This window comes from Genypterus blacodes, unplaced genomic scaffold (assembly GCF_046128005.1).
Source record: "Genypterus blacodes isolate CSIRO-AG114 ecotype Tasmania unplaced genomic scaffold, CSIRO-AGI_Gbla_v1 ptg000038l_1, whole genome shotgun sequence".
NCBI classification, from domain to species: domain Eukaryota; kingdom Metazoa; phylum Chordata; class Actinopteri; order Ophidiiformes; family Ophidiidae; genus Genypterus; species Genypterus blacodes.
This window is the reverse complement of record NW_027466851.1, coordinates 1,327,501-1,345,987: the sequence shown is the minus strand read 5'-3', so window position 1 is coordinate 1,345,987 and position 18,487 is coordinate 1,327,501. Positions and strand designations below refer to the sequence as shown.

The window sequence follows — 18,487 nt, the reverse complement described above, 5'->3', positions numbered from 1 at the left end:
GCCTGGCATCCAGATGGTATCCATGGAAACGGTGTATCCACGGCCCATCTCCACCCTCAGGCCAGAGAGAAGCTCAATGTGAGAATGAGCTCCGCTCTCAAACGAGCCTTTAAGTTTTCCCATCAAGCCGCTTGCCTGATTTACGTTTGTCGCTCTGTGAGCCAGCACATAGAGCGGCGCACATTCATATTCACCCTGGTTTGGGGAAACGCAGGAGGCCAGAGCAGCCGAGAGAAATATGACTTTTTGACACTTTAATGAAGTCTCCTCTCTGCTGGCCGCTCTGCTGGCGTCGCTCTGCTGGCGTCGCTCTGTTGGCGTCGCTCTGCTGGCGTCGCTCTGCTGGCGTCGCTCTGCTGGCGTCGCTCTGGGTGAATTCTTTGCGTTTTTCTCAGGACGTTTTTATGACAAAGTCTCACCAGGCAACACATCGTGATTAGGAAAAACGTTCTTGGCATCTTCTGCACACATTTCATCAGAGGGGTCAGAGGTCGTGCTGTGTTTGTTATTCTCAGCTGTGATTGGTGGAGCGGCTCTAGGGGCAGAGCGAAGCTGATGGACCCTCAGGGCTCCAGGGTGCGACTGTAGAGCGTCCAGTGCAGAGCGCCTGCATCGCTCTGTATGTTTGCGGCGTAATAATCAAAGGGCATGACGGGCAGCGAGGGGGGATGAAACTGTCCTTCACTCGTTCTGGTCCCGCTCACGTCACTGCGAGTGTCTGAAACTGTGATGGTTCTGCTCCTTGGTATCTCCATGGAGACTCTGGGGGCCTTGGGAGAGGTCAAGGGTCAAGGGTCAAGGGTCCTCCAGAACCTCACAGGGGTCCAGAAAACATTGCAACCTTCATCTGAACACAACAGCTGCAGTTGTAATTGTGCGTTTGTGTGTTTGTGTTGCTGCAGCGCGAGCAGGAGAACGCCATGACACGTCTGAGGAAGCAGCAGACGGAGCTGGAGACGCTGAGGCTGCGTTACCTAGCAACCGAGGAGAAAGATGCAGCCCGCCAGGACCGACAGGAGCTGGACAGAGTCAGGAACGAGCTCAACATCAACAGGTGATGATGAAGATGAGGATGGTCTCTGGTCTCTTCACGTCTCTTCAGGCCGGACCAATACTGTTTAAGCTCAATTGATCAAAGTTGATTTATGATTAATTTCTTCTTCATTACTTTGATTTCCACAGACTAAAACAACAAGATGAGCGATTAGGCCCCACCTCTTCCGTGTCTGTGTCCGGCCCCGCCCCCGGCCCTGGCCCCGCCCCCGGCCCGAGCGAGAGCAGCCAGGAGCACCTGAGCTGCCTGCTGGAGGAGCGAGACATGCTGCTGAGTACCGGAGTGTACAGCCACCAGGACTGCATCATCACTGAGCTCAACCGCCAAATACAGGAAGGCATGAGCCAGAGAGCTAACCTGTGACCTCTGACCCCGGCTGGACTCACTGCTCACACTCAAGTCCAGCAAAGACGAAGAGTTTGAGACTCACTCAGCAGACTTGCAGGTCTTAAAATGGACTTAATTTTAACTTTATTTTTAACTATTTATTCATTATTAGGTCTGAATTAAACGATTCTGCTGCAGTTTGTTGGTTTGTTTCCATGTGACACACACACACACACACACACACACACACACACTGATAGATATGATGGATAAGCTGTCCCCTGCATGTTGAAATGTCGTTAACACACTCATACATGACGTATATGTATGTAAATATATACAGAGTGTCACATCATTATGCAGTTAAAGTCGTTTACATGTTGGATGGATTTTCTCTTTGGGTGAATGTTTATCCTTCATCTTCATCTTCATCTCAACATGAACACTACAGGATGAACTCATATACACACACTATACATACATATATATATATATATACACACTATATACTTTATACACTATATATATGATATATGCATCACTATATTCATGTACATCAGATTAAAATGAAATGAGATAAAAACAATCAAAGTAAAACAGGAAAATGTTTGTGTGTGTGTGTGTGTCTGCGCTGATAGTGTGCAGATGTTCCCAACTCATCCATCTGAAGGAAAAAGGAGCCGAGGATGTGAGGAGAGAGGAGACGGATGAAGAGAAAATAGAACCTTATCAGGAGTGTGTGTGTGTGTGTGTGTGTGTGTGTGTGTGTGTGTGTGTTATCTGAAACTCCTGCTTGTAAAACCTCTTTTGACTGATAAGTGGCCGCACAACACACACACACACACACACACACAAACAGACACTCATGTCCACTTGGCCCTGAGTGAATCTGTCACAGCGGTTTGACGGGTCTAACAAAGATATGATCACTGGAGAATTAAAGCTCCTCCTACCCAGAAACAGAGCTTCACAGAGCGACAAACAGAGCATCACGGAGGCAGAGTGTAAAAAAGAGCTTCATGGAGAGGGAGAGCGACACAGAGCTTAACAGAGGCAGAGCGGTGAACATGTAATCTTGATCTCAGGTTGATCACAGCTGTATGGACGTGGTGTGACTCCGCCCACAGTGGGACAGCACAGAGACCTATCAACCAATGAGAAGCCGGTAAGAATCAAAACGTGCTTGATGATGAAGGCAGAGTCAGTGTGTCCACATAGATGATGCTGGACAGTAAACATGGTTAAAGTCATGCTTGGCCTCAGTGATGACTGTGACTCGTGTGATGTTTGAGGACTCTGTGGATGTAAAGTGGCGTGTGAACGAGCAGCTGGAGGTCAAATGAAGTTCACATCTCAGCTGCTTTTCTCACTGTTGATACAATAAACAGACAATTTCCCACAATCCCTTTGTAAAACTCACTCTCTGGCACGTCGGCCGTTGGAGACCCTCGTTGGGTTCACAGGGAGATTTTCTCACAGTGAAACTTTCTCCTCCGCATGTTTCCAATTAGGGAAACGTAACAAAAACAGCTTCTGCTCTAATTGGTTTGGAAAGTGGGACCTGCTGCATGTTTCCTCCAGGAGGAACTAAAACAAACCACTGAACCCCAACACAACCACTGCACCCAACACAACCACTGCACCCCAACACAACAACTGCACTCAACGCAACCACTGCACCCCAACAAAACCACTGGACCCAACGCAACCACTGTACCCCAACACAACCACTGCACCCCAACACAACCACTGCACCCAACACAACCACTGCACCCAACACAACCACTGCACCCAACACAACCACTGCACCCCAACACAACCACTGCACCCCAACACAACAACTGCACTCAACGCAACCACAGTACCCCAACACAACCACTGCACTCAACACAACCACTGCACCCCAACACAACAACTGCACTCAACGCAACCACTGCACCCCAACAAAACCACTGGACCCAACGCAACCACTGTACCCCAACACAACCACTGAACCCCAACACAACAACTGCACCCAACACAACCACTGCACCCCAACACAACAACTGCACTCAACGCAACCACTGCACCCCAACAAAACCACTGGACCCAACGCAACCACTGTACCCCAACACAACCACTGCACCCAGCTCAACCACTGCACCCAGCACAACCACTGCACCCAGCACAACCACTGCACCCAACGCAACCACTGCACCCCAACACAACCACTGAACCCAACACAACCACTGCACCCAGCTCAACCACTGCACCCAGCACAACCACTGCACCCAGCGCAACCACTGCATATGACGCAACCACTGCACCCAGCGCAACCACTGCACACAACACAACCACTGCACACAACACAACCACTGCACCCCAGCGCAACCACTGGACCCAACACAACCACTGCACCCAGCTCAACCACTGAACAAGCACAACCACTGCACCCAACGCAACCACTGCACCCAGCGTAACCACTGCATATAACACAACCACTGCACCCAGCGCAACCACTGCACACAACACAACCACTGCACCCCAACACAACCACTGCATACAACACAACCACTGCACCCCAACACAACCACTGCACACAACGCAACCACTGCACCCCAGCACAACCACTGCACCCACACTGGTTCAGCCTCTCACCTGACTGAGGCCGAGTTTAGATGTCAGGGTGAAGTCACAGAGAGCATCCACGTGTGTGTGTGTGTGTGTGTGTGTGCATTTCCATTAAATCGTGTCAGTAAAGTGACCTCAGACGTTCAGCAGAGGTCCAAAAGGCCACAGATCTGCTGCTGACTCCTGATTGTTGCACGTTTGACACTGTTGAGTGAAATCAGAGGCAGTAAAGAGGCGAAGTCCCGTTTAGTTTCACAGTGAAGATTGGTCTTGATTTAGCAGCAAAAACAGACTGAAACTGAACAAACACATATTTGAGGTCTTTGCCCAAAACAGATGAAGCCGTTAAGTATTTCTGTCATTTGATTGACAGCTCTAATCTGATTATGATGATTATTGTAATTATGGTGCAGTACTAATACGACTTTAACTTCTCTCAGTGCGATGATGTCGTCACATGTGCAGTCCCACGTTCCTCAGGCGTTTACCCAAAACAAAGACATTAAACTTTCCTGCTGCCATCATGTTTGGCATAGGTCCAGGATCTAGTTCCCACGGTAACAAAACCTGCATGATTGATGGCTGAATGTTTGGAGCTCATTTGTTTTGGTGATTTTGTGGAATCCTAGGAGGGAAAATGTGCGTGTGTGTGTGTGTGTGTGTGTGTGTGTGTGTGATCACATAAAGAGGTGGGATAGAGACGTTTAGCTGCAGGTTGGCCTGATGGTGGCGCTGTTATAAGGACTTTGGGGTTTTGGCTGCTAACCTTTGACCCGTAAGTCATAGGCCACACCCATTTACAAGGAACTAGAACAGGTCTTTTGATTCTCCTCCATCAGTTTTAGATCAATGGTCACAACGCAGGAGCCACGCCCCCTTCTACCAGCTAGATTTTCTACCATTTTCAATTTTTTGGATCTCAAAAAACCATAACAGAACCAAACTGAACAGATGAAGTTTCAACGTCTCACCCTCGACTCAGTCGGACCAAAGGCTCACAGGTTCATGGCTCACTGGGACACAAGTCAATAATGGACAGAGACAAAGAGACACAGAGCTCCAGCTGTAAGAATCCAAAGTGTTCTGGCCTTTATTTCCTATAGAACAATAATCAATAATCTGTTTGGTTCTTCAGCTCATATTGTCGTTCATTTAGAAAAAAGGGAATCATGCAAATGAGAGGAAGAGAAAATCATCGTACGAGTGTTTGGGTCGTTACAGGACATGATTATCGTCACCAAACAGGCTGAGCGCACTTCACCTTCAGGACTCAGAGGTCCAACAGTCAGACTGAGCTGGACAGAAGCCAGCTCAGACTCCCAGAATGCACTGCTGCGACGAACAGCCAATCACACAGCTGCACCTTCTCCACCCTCACGTCTACATCTCCGCAATTCTGACAAACACGTTAACAGTGTGATGAAGTAATGAAAGCGAAGTGAACCTGACGGAGTAGGAAGTTGTTTAGGTGAAGCAGCACTGGGAGAAGAATTATGAAAGGTTTAATGGTGAAAGAGTAAATGTACCCAGATGGTTTAGATTTGTGGACTTGAATGAGCGGCTGGTCAACAGAATAGTAAAGTATAACATATGGATATATAATACATATATCCAGGTTGAAGTGATGCAGCTTGAGTGTAGGGTCAGAAGGTGAAGTGCGTCCAGCGCTGGATTTACGTACAGACACATCGTTCCTCCTCAGTTATCGTATAAAAACCCCATAGTTTGTGTTTTTATGTACAGCGTTAATCGATATACATTCTGAATGAACAAGAGAGAGACGTTTCCCTCAACACCAACAAAACATCTGGAAGAGTTGAAGCACATTTGGTAAACAATGGGCTGGGCGATGTCATGTTAAGATGATGTCACCATATATTTGGAACTGTGCATACAGACACGCATGACGGCGCCAAGCGTGTCCTGCTTCATTGGACGCGCCGGACGTGCACATGATCAAGAAAAAGTGCTGCGATGTCATAATCGTAAACGTGATGTCATACTCAGAAACATCACAATGTCATACTCGTAAGCATCATGTCATACTTGTAAACATCATGATGTTTACAAGTATGACATCGTTATGTTAACTAGTATGACATACTCGTCATACTCAGAAACATCATGATGTCATACTCAGAAACATCATGATGTCACACTCAGAAACATTTTTGGAGCAGCGATGTCAAACTTTGTCCAGCACCTTTAGAAGTGCGGCAATGACCCGGAATTTTTTTTATTGTGTTTAGAACGAGCCGGCGACAGATATGCTGCTGGAATAGTGAGCTGATTGTTTGTCACTGTTGAGCGACGGCAGTAACGTACGGAAGCGACACCGTTTGATTCGGCCATTAATTTCCATCACTTTTCTGTGGCGCCATATGTGAAGTAACGCGTCACGTAAACGAACGCATAGCTGACGGACGCGTCGCCATTTGAGCGTCGGGTTACAGAGCAGAGGGACCGATGACATCATGTCACTGTGGTTTGGATCTCAGCGCTGTGATGACATCAGGTAAAGCAGAGGTTATTCTAAACGTGGACCTTTGCTTTGATGAATCAATCGCAGGACGTGGAAATGTGGGAAATGCATGAGAAGGAGCTGTAGAGATGGAAAACAGGCAGTAAAAAGGCAGATTCATCATCTTATTTACCCTGAAACACTGTAAATGGATATGAATCTTTTGTTCAGCTCACAGCTTCTTTCTACATCTTCGGTTTGTGTTTCAGATCAATCTGATGTCGTATCACAGGAAGTGTGTTTCCACGCTGCGTCTTTGGAAGAGAAGTTACAGTGTTCTGATTATTCTTTAAAGCTTTTTAACGTTCAGGCACGAGAACTCTCAGGTGTTCAGGTAATAACTGTGCTTTTCCTCCTCACGTGTTTGAGTACAAAGCTTATCATGTGTGACTGTGGACACATAACAGCACATTCAGCTGCTTATGGACCTTTAACTGAACTGAAATCTCCAAAAACTCAACAGATCAAACAAGATGTGCTTGAAATTGAACAAACTAACGGTACATTTCTGTAAAAATCTGTCAAAAACTAGACAGACAACAACCCAAGTACACAGGAACATAAACACGCCTCTTATGAGCTTCTGTTGAGTCGTTTATAAGAACTCTCCTTATTTAATTACATTGTTTTCTCCAAGCTGCAAACATTAAATAATCGTAACCCAAAGTGCCGTTATGTTGATAAATATCATTTTGACTTCCTGCCTTCTGCTTTGGTTCTCTGACATGAAGCTGAGCGTCGTCTCGTCCTTGTCCATCGTCCAGCTTTGGCATCGCTGTTGCAAAAAACAAATCAATGGAGAAACTAAAGTGACAGACAAACTGTCAGTCTACATTTTTGGTATTTCATGGTTTGGTTTCCTGGAAGAGTTTTCTTTGGAAGGTTTTCTCTCTAAAGTCTCCAATAAATATCCACACCCGTCCCCCCCCGCCCCAATCCCCCTGATCCAGGCCGGGATTTCTTCGGTTCTGATTCCTGGCTGGAAAGATCTTTGGCTTCGATGAATCGGGAATCTGTACTTCCCCTCCGGCAGTCCATCAGTCACTCAGTCAGACGAAGAGTCGTAATGTCAAACAGCCAATCAGGGAGCTGCTCAGTCAGTCAGAGAGCTGCTTCCTGTGTGGCTGAAACGGTTCACTTGAAGCTGTAAGTATCGTCTGTAGCAAATGTGGTTAATGTTGACGTCTACACGTTCATGTGCAGGATTGGTTGGTTGGTTGGTTGGTTGGTTGGTTACTTGGTTGTTTGGTTGGTTGGTTGGTTGGTTGGTTGGCTGGTTGATTGGTTGGTTGGTTGGTTGGTTGGTTGGTTGGTTGGCTGGTTGATTGGTTGGTTGGTTGGTTGGTTGGTTACTTGGTTGTTTGGTTGGTTGGTTGGTTGGTTGGTTGGCTGGTTGATTGGTTGGTTGGTTGGTTGGTTGGTTGGTTGGTTGGTTGGTTGGTTGGCTGGTTGATTGGTTGGTTGGTTGGTTGTGTGCGTCCAATACTGCAGAAAGCATGAGGCCGCTAATAACAATTGTTACCTTGACCAATGAAGATTTGCGTAAAAGACCATCATGCAACTTCCCCCATTAAGAGCACGTCTGAAGCTCAACGCAGCCCGTGGCTCTGTCTACATTCAAAGACTCCGTTTCTTGTTTTCTATCGTGCAGTCGAAGCGGATTTAAGGAGAATTGATGCTTATGTATGTGTGGTATGGGGACTCGACAGAGACTTTAGTCTCACTGCCAAATCTAAGCTGGGATGAAAAAAGAGGAAGAAGGTGAAGGACGAGAACGTTGACCTCTTAACCAAACCACAGAGAGCGACCTCACGCCTTCTTCCTCGCCAATATAACGAAACATAAACACCTTCCACTGCCTCTATACTGCTGAGGCGTGTTTTGGCGAGTACCTGCAGATGAGTCAGCCTTCACGTACGCATCACACGCCAAAATTCAATGTCATTAACGCCGGCGTGAACATACGTCTGTGGTCGTACGAGAATGAAAAGGTCAGCGGGTCAAAGAGTCACATGGTCGGGTCACGTGTCCTTCAGTCTGTGGGGTGGTTAATCCACCTCGATGGACTCGCTGCTCTCGTTTGTGGGTTTGCACTCGTTGGGGAGTCGCTGGTGACGACTCAGCTGGGTGGCCTGGGTGAAGCTGCGGTCGCAACGCTCGCACCTGCAACACACACAAACACACACACACAGAAGAAAGACAGCTTAGATTATCAGAGAAACACCAACAAATCAACTTCCTGTGGCGTCAAACCCGCAGGCCGACGTTGCTCTGGTACCAGGTATCGCTCGTCCCTTGGCTTTATTCCGCCATTGGCTGACCAAACCAACAATTCTATGATATGATGATGTAATGAGTGTGCTGTGGTTGGAGGAAGCGGACCTTCTGCTCTGTGATGGGGATCAAGTCAACTTTATCTCTACAGCCCAATATCAGGAAGGTCCCGACCCGCCTAAAGCTCTCCTGGAAGACCAGGAGAAGCTCCATGTATGAGGAAAAGGGAAGAAACCTGAGGAGAGGGAATTCCAGGAGAGATCCCCCCTCCAGGAATTATAGAGGAGTCAAGTAGAGCAGATGCAGAGGATCCAGAGCGTGGAAGTGGATACACACGGTGTCCCTCATTAAGGACACCATGTCACTGCCAGCATGTTAGGAAAAACAGACACCTGAACGCCACACACACACACACACCTATATAAAACCCCTTAGATCTCTCACACACACTTTACACTGTCACTGCATATTAGGGTCGGCGTGTGTGTGAGGCTCAGCCAAGCAGCAGCTGTAATTGTTGCCCTGATCTTCACACACTGATGGACAAATTAACACACATACACACACATACACACACCGAGCCCACCTGTCAATAATCTATCTAGAGGGCTGGGGAGAGTATTCCCATCTCACACACACACACACACACACACACACACACACACACACACACACACACACACACACACACACACACAGGCGTCACTTACAATAAAAATCTTGAAGAGAAGGAGCTTTTAGTTTGAGCTGGTGTGTGTGTGTGTGTGTGTGTGTGTGTGTGTGTGTGAGTGTGTGTGTCTTCAAAGAGAGCTGTGCTGACTTATTGGACTCAACAGCCCTGAAACGAGACTAACACGCTGTTAGATAGAGAGGAGGGGGGTGGGCCTGACTCTGTGTGTGTGTGTGTGTGTGTAGGTGTGTGTGTGTGTGTGTGTGTGTTATCTTCCTGTTTAGTTTGTGTAGATTTGCCAGAATGAAATCTAGCATCATTATTTTACTTAGAGAATGATATAAATTCTGATTATTATTTGAAGCATAGTTGATGATGTTTGGAGATCAATCAGGCTTTCAAATCTATAATGTCGTATGATGTCGTTTCCTCAATGACCTTTGACCTCAGAGAAACAGACTAGCTGAGGCCGACCTAGATGTTTACTGCGTGTTTTTATATTTCAATAGTGCCATTTTCATTACATTACATTACATTACGATCATTTGGCAGACACTTTTATCCAAAGCGACTTACATTATATTACCACCCTTCGCAGAGGGGGGAGCAATTGAGGGTTCGGTGCCTTGCTCAGGGGCACCTCGGCAGGGGCTCGAACCGGCGACCCTCCGGTTCCCAAGCGGAAGCACTACCCACTGAGCTACTGCCTCCATTTTCCTCGTTTCCATGCAGCATGAGATTCAGGTTCAGGTTCAGGTCTGAAGATGTTTCTGCTCCAAACCACAGCAGCTCCCGACATCAAAGCTCCTCTGAAGCTCCTGAAGCTCCGTCACAACAACTTATTCACCAGGACGCACACGAGGACAAAGACACCAGGAGCTCTGCAGGCTGTCCAACACCTGGCCCCGCCTTCTTTTCAGGGGCAACAAAACCACGAAGCTTTGATCAGAGTTAATCCAGTCTGACCCGTCGGCTCACCGGCAGAATAAACTTGGACAGATCTGTGTCCAGTCCATCGACTGAAAGACTCTGAGAGACGCTAAGAGACACAGAGACGCTGAGAGACTCTGAGCGACGCCACAACCAGGAATTGACATGAAAAAGAAAGTAAACGAAAATAAATCCATAGACTGAAGGAAAAATGTTTTAGTTTTCGACTGAAGCGCCTGAGGGAGCCGATACAAACCGATCAAATCAATCAATCAATGCACCAAAGCTGTTTGAACACACGTGGACCGACGCTGTTGTGTTCGGCTGGTGTGACGCCACACACCACTATGATCATGTCCACAGTAACTCTCAGCTCTGATTCTAGTTTGTCTCTACGTGATGAAGACAATCGACGTGAGGAACGAGGTCGCACGCCAGCACGAAACAGGAAACAGCAGAGGGGCGGAGCAGAGCAGAGCAGCGTCGCAGGCGGCTGACTATCGGCTCTGAAAGCTGCCGACCTCCACAGTCTGAGCCGGAGTGACAGCGGCGGCTTTAATCTTTGGGCGGCGGCGTGCGGACGGAGCGACGTCCCCGCACCATTGATCTAGTAAAGATTTCTGAGGCCGCTCTGTGATTGTCTTTGTGCCGCTCTGCCTCCGCAGAGACTCTGAAGTGCTGATGATGAAGAGGTTTGGGGGTTTTTCCTCCGATTGCTGATTAAGAACGCTGAGCGGGTTTCTGGCCGCCGCCCGTGGATTTGCTCTCTGGATTTGTTTCTCGCCCTTTTGCTCGTCACGTCGATGTTGAGTTTCTCTGATTGCTGATTAAGAGTTTCAAACCTCATTTAGCTTTCTTCCCTTTCTGTCACGTCGCTCCGCCCCCGACCTCCTGACCTCCAGACCTCGTGACCTTCCTCTGAGGTTGACCTCTTCCTCCGCTGAGGGAACCGTATTGTCTGATGTGTTGACGCGATGACATCGTAACGCGGCCTCAGACACGGGTCCTTAATTGCATCGCGGCTCAAACTAATTAGATCAGCTGACTAAAAGATGAGAGAGGTCAAAGGTCGCAGGCTCATTAGCGGCTAACAGCCAGGATGAGGATGATGAGGGTGATGAAGGTGATGAGGGTGATGAAGGTGATGGTGCGTCTGAGCGTTTGGTGCATTTTGCTGAAGCGATGAGATGAAGGTCAAAGGTCACAGATGCAAAAAGTCAAAGTTCAAAAAGTCAATGAAAAAAAATCTGATTTGTTTTTTTCAGGAACATAAAAGTCACACAAATATATAAAAACCTTAAATACATAAATCCAGATGTTCTTATATTATAGGATCTTCTTTCTGGTGATCAGAGAGGCTCAGATGTTTGTCTCATTGATCATTGATCCTTATCGATCATTATTATTGATAAGAGTTTTTCTCGGGCTGAGTTCCATTCTGCCTTTGACCCTCTGAGCAGACGACATCGCTGAGCTTCATAGACGTATTGAACGCGTCTGACCTTTGACCCTGTGTTAAAAACATGTTTTTATTCGTGGTTCATTGACAAACTGGTTGAATATTTTCTTTTCTTTGTAAACGTTAACAACCTTTAAATCCAATTAAACGGGCGAGACGTCTCCTAGCAACCGACACGCCCGGCTCCCAAAGACGATACGAGATCTTACAGAGATTCTCAAAGGTTTCTGTGTGCGTCAGACTGTAGGTGGGTTCTGGGTGCTAGCCTGGGTGGGGGGTACTCACTGTACTTACTTGAACGGCTTCTCTCCGGTGTGCGTGCGGATGTGGTTGTTCAGCGTCGTGGCGCCGGCGAAGGCTCGTCCACAGTATCCACACTTGAAGGGCCGATCGCTGGAATGAGTCACAACGTGATTCCTCAGCTCAGACGGCTGAGAGAAGGACTGAGAGCAGTGACCACACTGGTACGGCCTGCAGGGGACAGAGAGGAGGGGACACCAGGGTGAGACAGGCAGGGAGACAGCAGGAGGACAGGGGTGAGACAGGCAGGGGGACGGGGGTGATACAGGCAGGGACAAGGGTGAGACAGGCAGGGAGGCGTGTGTGAGACAGGCAGGGAGACAGCAGGGACACGTGTGTGAGACAGGCAGGGACACGTGTGAAAAACAGGCAGGGAGACAGGTATACACACACACAGACAACACACACATACATCTGAACACACGTACATGAACAACATACACACGAAGACAAAGACGACAAACAAACAGGAAACACATGGAAGAGGAAGAGAAGGGGGGTCTATACACACACACACACACCCACACACACACACACACACGCAGAGGCCAGGGGGAGTGGGACAGTGCACCCGTAACCATGGCAGCATGACCCTCATCAACAATGCAGACCTAGATCATGACTGGACCATCTATCACTGTGTGTGTGTGTGTGTGTGTGTGTGTGTGTGTGTGTGTGTTTGTGTGTGTGTGTGTGTGTGTGTGTGTGTGTGTGTGTGTTTAGTTCACAGACTGAAACAAACAGCCAAACAAAGGGCTGGTACCTGATTTAATCTCAAACACACTCACACTCACACTCTCTCTCTCTCTCTCTCTCTCTCCCTCTCTCTGGTCCCCAGTAAGGTCACCACTGAGAGCCTCTGGTTTCAGGACGAGGTTTGAACCCTGAGCTCATAGCTTCACTGGAACATCACACACCTGCTCACTTTGTCTCATGTCAGGCTCAGAAGTTATCAGTCAACCCTCAGATACAAACATGCACACACACACACACACACACACACACACACACACACACACACGTGTCTGCACCGTTATGCTCACAGGAAATAAAGCAACAAGACAAAGTGTGACATCATCAGCTTACAAACAGGTAAACAACCCAGAACGAGCAGAAAACACACACACACACACAAACACACACACACACACAGGGAGAGTAATAAGAGTAAAATAGTGTATTATAAAATCGAAAAATTCTCACTTGCAGTTTTGGGCGTTGTCGGCGCGCGGCGTGGGCCGGCCTCATTTATCAGCCGGCGGTCTATAGGTTCACGCCTCAGCGGGCCGCAGCAGCGTTTATTTATTAGCTGCGTTTCTATGAAGAGCCGCATTGATTGTGAATAGTTTAAGTTGATGAATGTGTGGATATTATTTATTAAGGCAGCAGGCGGGAGATTAATGCTGCTTATTGTTTATTACAGTGCAGAGAGCAGGAGGGGGAGGGGCGGCCGCACACACACACGCTCACACAAAAACACACATTTAGTGGGTTTGTACATTTAAATGCATGTTAACGTTTGATCAGACATAAACAATACAACGCCACTGTACATCGATTCATTCAGCGATGCAAACGTTACAAACGCACGAGCGGATAATCCTCCGCTCAACCACATCAGAGTACGGACTGACGTCTTGTTCTAATGAGCTCATGCTGCCAGTCAGCATCTCATATAATACCTGGTGTGTATCAGCAGAGGTGCAGTCATAAATCTGGAACATTCTGAGTGAAGATGGTTCAGTCCTTCTTGATTTATCAGCAGAAACTAAAGTGAAACTCTCCAAACATGTATCAGTGTCCTAACTTCAGCTCAGATGTGTTACAGGAAGTTTCCTTTAGGTGTTTAGTTCTTTCATGTCAGTGTTTGTGTCCGTGTGACCTTTGACCTGTACTGGGGAAGTTCTGCTGGTTCCTAGCAGCGTGGTCCAGAGGAGAGCAGACCTGCAGCTCTGTTTGCTGCTCTGCCTCTCTGTTAGGCTTTATTTCTTGTATAGGTAAGAGCAGCTTGATGCTCCTCCACCAGGGGGCGCTCTCAGGGATTTGTAGTTTTTGAGCTAAGACCAACTTCTCTGGTTTAACTTCAGCTTGAAAAAAAGTTCATAGGAATTTTCTCAAAATTTTACTAAGACACACACATACACACACACACACACCTTCACTCACACGCACACATTCACACACTAACTCTAACACACAAACACACACTCACTAACTCGCTTGCTCACTCACTCACACACTCACACACACACACACACACACACACACACACACACACACACACACACACTCAGTCACTCACACACACACACACTCTCTTCTTCGTCTGGGAGACACAAAGGTTTTCATTAATGCAGAGAGGTCAGAGGTCAAGAGGCGGCCAGGAGCAGGGAATGCTGGGAGTTTGATGTCTTCCTCAGGGACACGCAGAGACGAAGATCGAAGCAAACGGCAAATTAAAAAATTCATTTTTTAAATTTGTAAATAAGATTTCTCAGACTTGAGTGAGGTAACAGAACACCACACCATGCTACATGTGTGTGTGAGTTTGTGTTTGTGTGAGTGTGAGTGAGTGTGTGTAAGTGTGTGATATCAGCGTGAGGAAGACTCATATCAACACATTATTCCACAGAGACCAGCAGCTATAAATCACTGTTGCGGCTCATCAATACACAATCAATGACTGCACACACACACACACACACACACAAACACACACACAGACACAAATACCCACACAGCATGCCATCGCCTCACTTTCACTCAATCCCTTCATTTTTGTATCTGTCTCTTCCTCGTATTTTCTCTCTGTTTCACCGCTACTGCCTTTTCTGTTATTACCTCTTTCCACCTACCTCTCTTTTTCTCTCTCTCTCTCTCTTTCTCTGTCTCGCCCGCCCACCCCCCTCTCTCTCTCTCTCCCCCCCCCATCCTTTCTTCCTCTAACCCTTCAGTCGTCTCTTGCTCTAATTTGCATATTCATCACAGTGCACACAAGTGAGGAACTCAAACTCAATCCTTCCAGTCGAGCCCAAACGGACTCAGCCGGGTCACAGGAGACATTGATGTCGTCCATTACCCATAATATTCACCTGAAAACTCCCAGAGTGCAAAGCGGTCTGCTCATGTTCCTACAGAAAGACGCTGAGGAGCCAAGACGCACTTCATCTGTTCTTAGATCCTTCAACAAACAACCTGATACAGAGGTTGAGCTTCTCTCGTCTTTAGGACCAAACACCCTGCTCATGTAAAGACAGAAGGGTCAACTGAAAAGTAATGAGCCCACCATAGAACACTCAACGTGATCTCCTTCCAACTGTAAGCAATGATCTAACAAATCCTGCAGAGCTGATATGAGGTCATCATGTGAGAACAAGTTGCCGTAGCAGCAGCAGGGAGACCATCATCACTGAAGGTCCTGCTGTCATTTAGTTCAATCAATTGATCAATTTATTTCACTGAAATATTCCAGAGCCTCACTTCATTTGTCAGGCTCATGATTTATCAGTCGACCCTTGTGTGAAACACACTACCTGGATCTGTGTGTGCACAACTTAGAAGTCATTGGAAATGAGATCATTAAAGTTAATCAGTAAAGATTAATGAGACTAAAGTAGAATCCATTCAAAGACAAAGTCATTTTATTGAAAACTGTCAGATTGTATTTGTAGAGATGAAGGTCAAAGTGCGTCAATAAAAACAAATACATAATTAGTGATAATTGAAAGTTAAGTGACTAATTAGGGTTTAATAGTAATTAGCAATTTGTGTTGTAGATGTGAATTATCAGGTTAGCAGAGCCGAGCTGAGCCTGATTCTATCCTTTAGCTTCATTACTTACTGGGGAAAGGAAGAGGAGCAGTCCATACCTCCACCAAGCAGCACCGTGATGAAGCTCAACATCTCAATTAAAAAATTCCCCAAAGAATCACACAACGGTGAAAACGTCGACAGAGAAAACCTGGATCCACCTCAAACTGGATCACCAACACTGTTTCACCGTTTCACCTGCTGGTCAGCACACCCTGACCCTAATCCTGACCCTGACCCTAATCCTGACCCTGACCTTGATCCTGACCCTGACCCTATGAGTACAAACTTCATTTTTGCGTCGTCCTCACTCAGATCTCTGCGATTGTCACTGAATATCTAATACATTCTTTATATTTTGCCTGACTTTATTGTTTCCTTTGTTTAACTTAGCCGGACCTTTACGTCTCCATGGTTACCTGTGGTTTCAGGGTAAAGCCTTTTTACTTGTTATGTAGGAAACATGTTATAAATGTAAGAGGTGATTGATCTTCTTTGATAAACGGCAGTCATTATGCTGGTGTACACATTTATACAGCAAAGCAAAGAATAAAAGAGCTAACGACTGTAAACATCGGTACGTAAGCACATTGATCATTACACGCCGTCTCATTCGTTCATTGGTGTTTTTCTTGTGATGCTGTGATGTCAGAGCTGCGAGCGTAAACGCGATCCCTTCATTTCTCCATGTTCAATCACTCGTCTTCAAACTTAAACAGAATCCTTTAAAGCGACGGAAAGCTCGAGCGACGCCTCGCCCACATAAACAAACCGCTCAGCCGATGATGGACTCTGCTGAAACCACACGCGAGGAAAACAGAGGGAGAACTTCAGGGGTAAAAAGAAAGAGAGAGAGAGAAAGAGAGAGAGAAAGAGAGCAACACATCAAGAGAGAGGGAGGGGGAGCGACAGAGAGAGAGAGAAAGATGGAGAGAGCAACACAAGTGACTGTAGGAACCTTGATGGAGGTTTGGAGCTTTAACCTGTGACTGCAGATCTGAATGTGATCACTTACAAGTTCCTCCGTCCCATGAAACCCTCGTAACCCCCGATACACACACGCGCACACACACACACACACTCACACACACACTCACTCATACATACACAAGCACACATACACACGCACACATACACACACACGCACACATACACACTCATACACACTCATACATACACACACAAACAGACTCACACACACAAACACACACTCATAAACACACACACACACACATACACACTCTCTCACTCACACACACACTCATACATACACACACACACAAACACACAAACACCCACTCACACCCACACAAACACACACTCATACACACACAAACACAAACTCACACACACACTCATACACACACACCCTCACTCACACACTCACACACACACCCTCACTTACACTGACACACACACACACACACACACACTCACACCCTTACTCACACACACACACACCCTCACTCACACTGACACACACACACACACACTCACACACCCTCACTCACAGTGACACACAAATGCACACACTCACTCACTCACTCCATATCCAGGCCACATTTTTCTTCCCTGTGTGTATTAGTTTATTGAATAAGTGGCATCTGTTTTCCCGCCCGTCACCGTAAGCCGAGGTATTTCTCACTGACGCACAGCGCTGATTTATACGCCGCTAAAACTCAGCCCGCAAAAAATAAAGCTAAGCAAAAAATTTCCAATACATTGCCCACCCCCAACACATACACACCCACACGCACACGCACACACACACACACACAACTTTCCTCTCCCCTCCGTCCATGTTGTATATAATTAAAATGGCAGATGTTATACACAAACACACACTTTTACACTTTTCGCACACAAACTGTGCGGTGATGAGTGACAGCCGCACACACTCGCACATGATCGACGACATCATCCCCCTCGCAAACTGCTTCCTGTCTCCGTTTTGGAAAAACTGCTCCACAATTAATGTTTAAAGGAACGGCTCAGTTTGTCCCGGGCGTTACATGGAGGACGACTCACTCTTGGCCCATCACACGCAGGAAGAGCCTCATGTCACTGATTACCCATCAGGCATCACTCCACAGTCTGAAGGGAAATGACCACAACCTTCAGACTCCTTCACGCCAAAACGGATAAAAGCATGCAGGAAAACATGGCCACCCCAGCAGAGTAACACACAGACAGTTTGGGCCTCATAAGAACAACACAAGTGTCATAACCACAAAAAATTCCTTTTTAGTATAAACTTAATTAGCAATAAAAGCTATTCTGATTCTGATTCTGATTAAAGTGATACTTCACCATTTTTACAAAAGTTTATGATTTTTAAGGGAAATTACATCCGAACACGGACAATGTCATAATTTTCTTGGCGATATTTGGCGTTCACTTACCAGGTACGCTGCAGTCCCGTAGTCTGTAGAACCGACCTGCATAGAACCACAGAACACGATCCATGGAACACGTGTTAAAGCCTCTACATGGAGCTATACGTTCAGATACAGATATGTTGACCTATGACCT

The 18,487-nt window shown here is 46.8% G+C and overlaps 2 protein-coding genes across 2 annotated transcripts in view; one reads left to right on the top strand and one right to left on the bottom strand.

Annotated features, from left to right (window-relative positions):
• Window positions 1-352: 352 nt before the first annotated feature.
• LOC142996582 (centrosomal protein of 120 kDa-like) lies at window positions 353-1,643 on the top strand. The gene is made up of 2 exons (XM_076147541.1): window positions 353-1,054; window positions 1,183-1,643. The coding sequence occupies exons 1-2, from the start codon at window positions 921-923 to the stop codon at window positions 1,415-1,417; spliced, it is 369 nt and encodes a 122-aa protein (XP_076003656.1). The 5' UTR covers window positions 353-920; the 3' UTR covers window positions 1,418-1,643.
• A 6,771-nt stretch (window positions 1,644-8,414) lies between these two features.
• prdm6 (PR domain containing 6) overlaps window positions 8,415-18,487 on the bottom strand; it is a 35,538-nt gene continuing 25,465 nt past the window's right edge. The window contains exons 7-8 of the mRNA XM_076147510.1: window positions 12,140-12,316; window positions 8,415-8,675 (exon numbers count right to left, since the gene is read on the bottom strand). Of these exons, the coding sequence (XP_076003625.1) occupies window positions 8,561-8,675; window positions 12,140-12,316 (292 nt within the window). The 3' untranslated portion in view covers window positions 8,415-8,560. The remainder of the gene's footprint in view (window positions 8,676-12,139; window positions 12,317-18,487) is intronic.

Bases quoted from the DNA above. Each gene is read 5' to 3' on its own strand.
- LOC142996582 (XM_076147541.1), top strand. From the start codon at position 921: ATGACACGTCTGAGGAAGCAGCAGACGGAGCTGGAGACGCTGAGGCTG. The intron at 1,055-1,182 runs GTGATGATGAAG...TGATTTCCACAG, and splicing joins AACGAGCTCAACATCAACAG to ACTAAAACAACAAGATGAGC.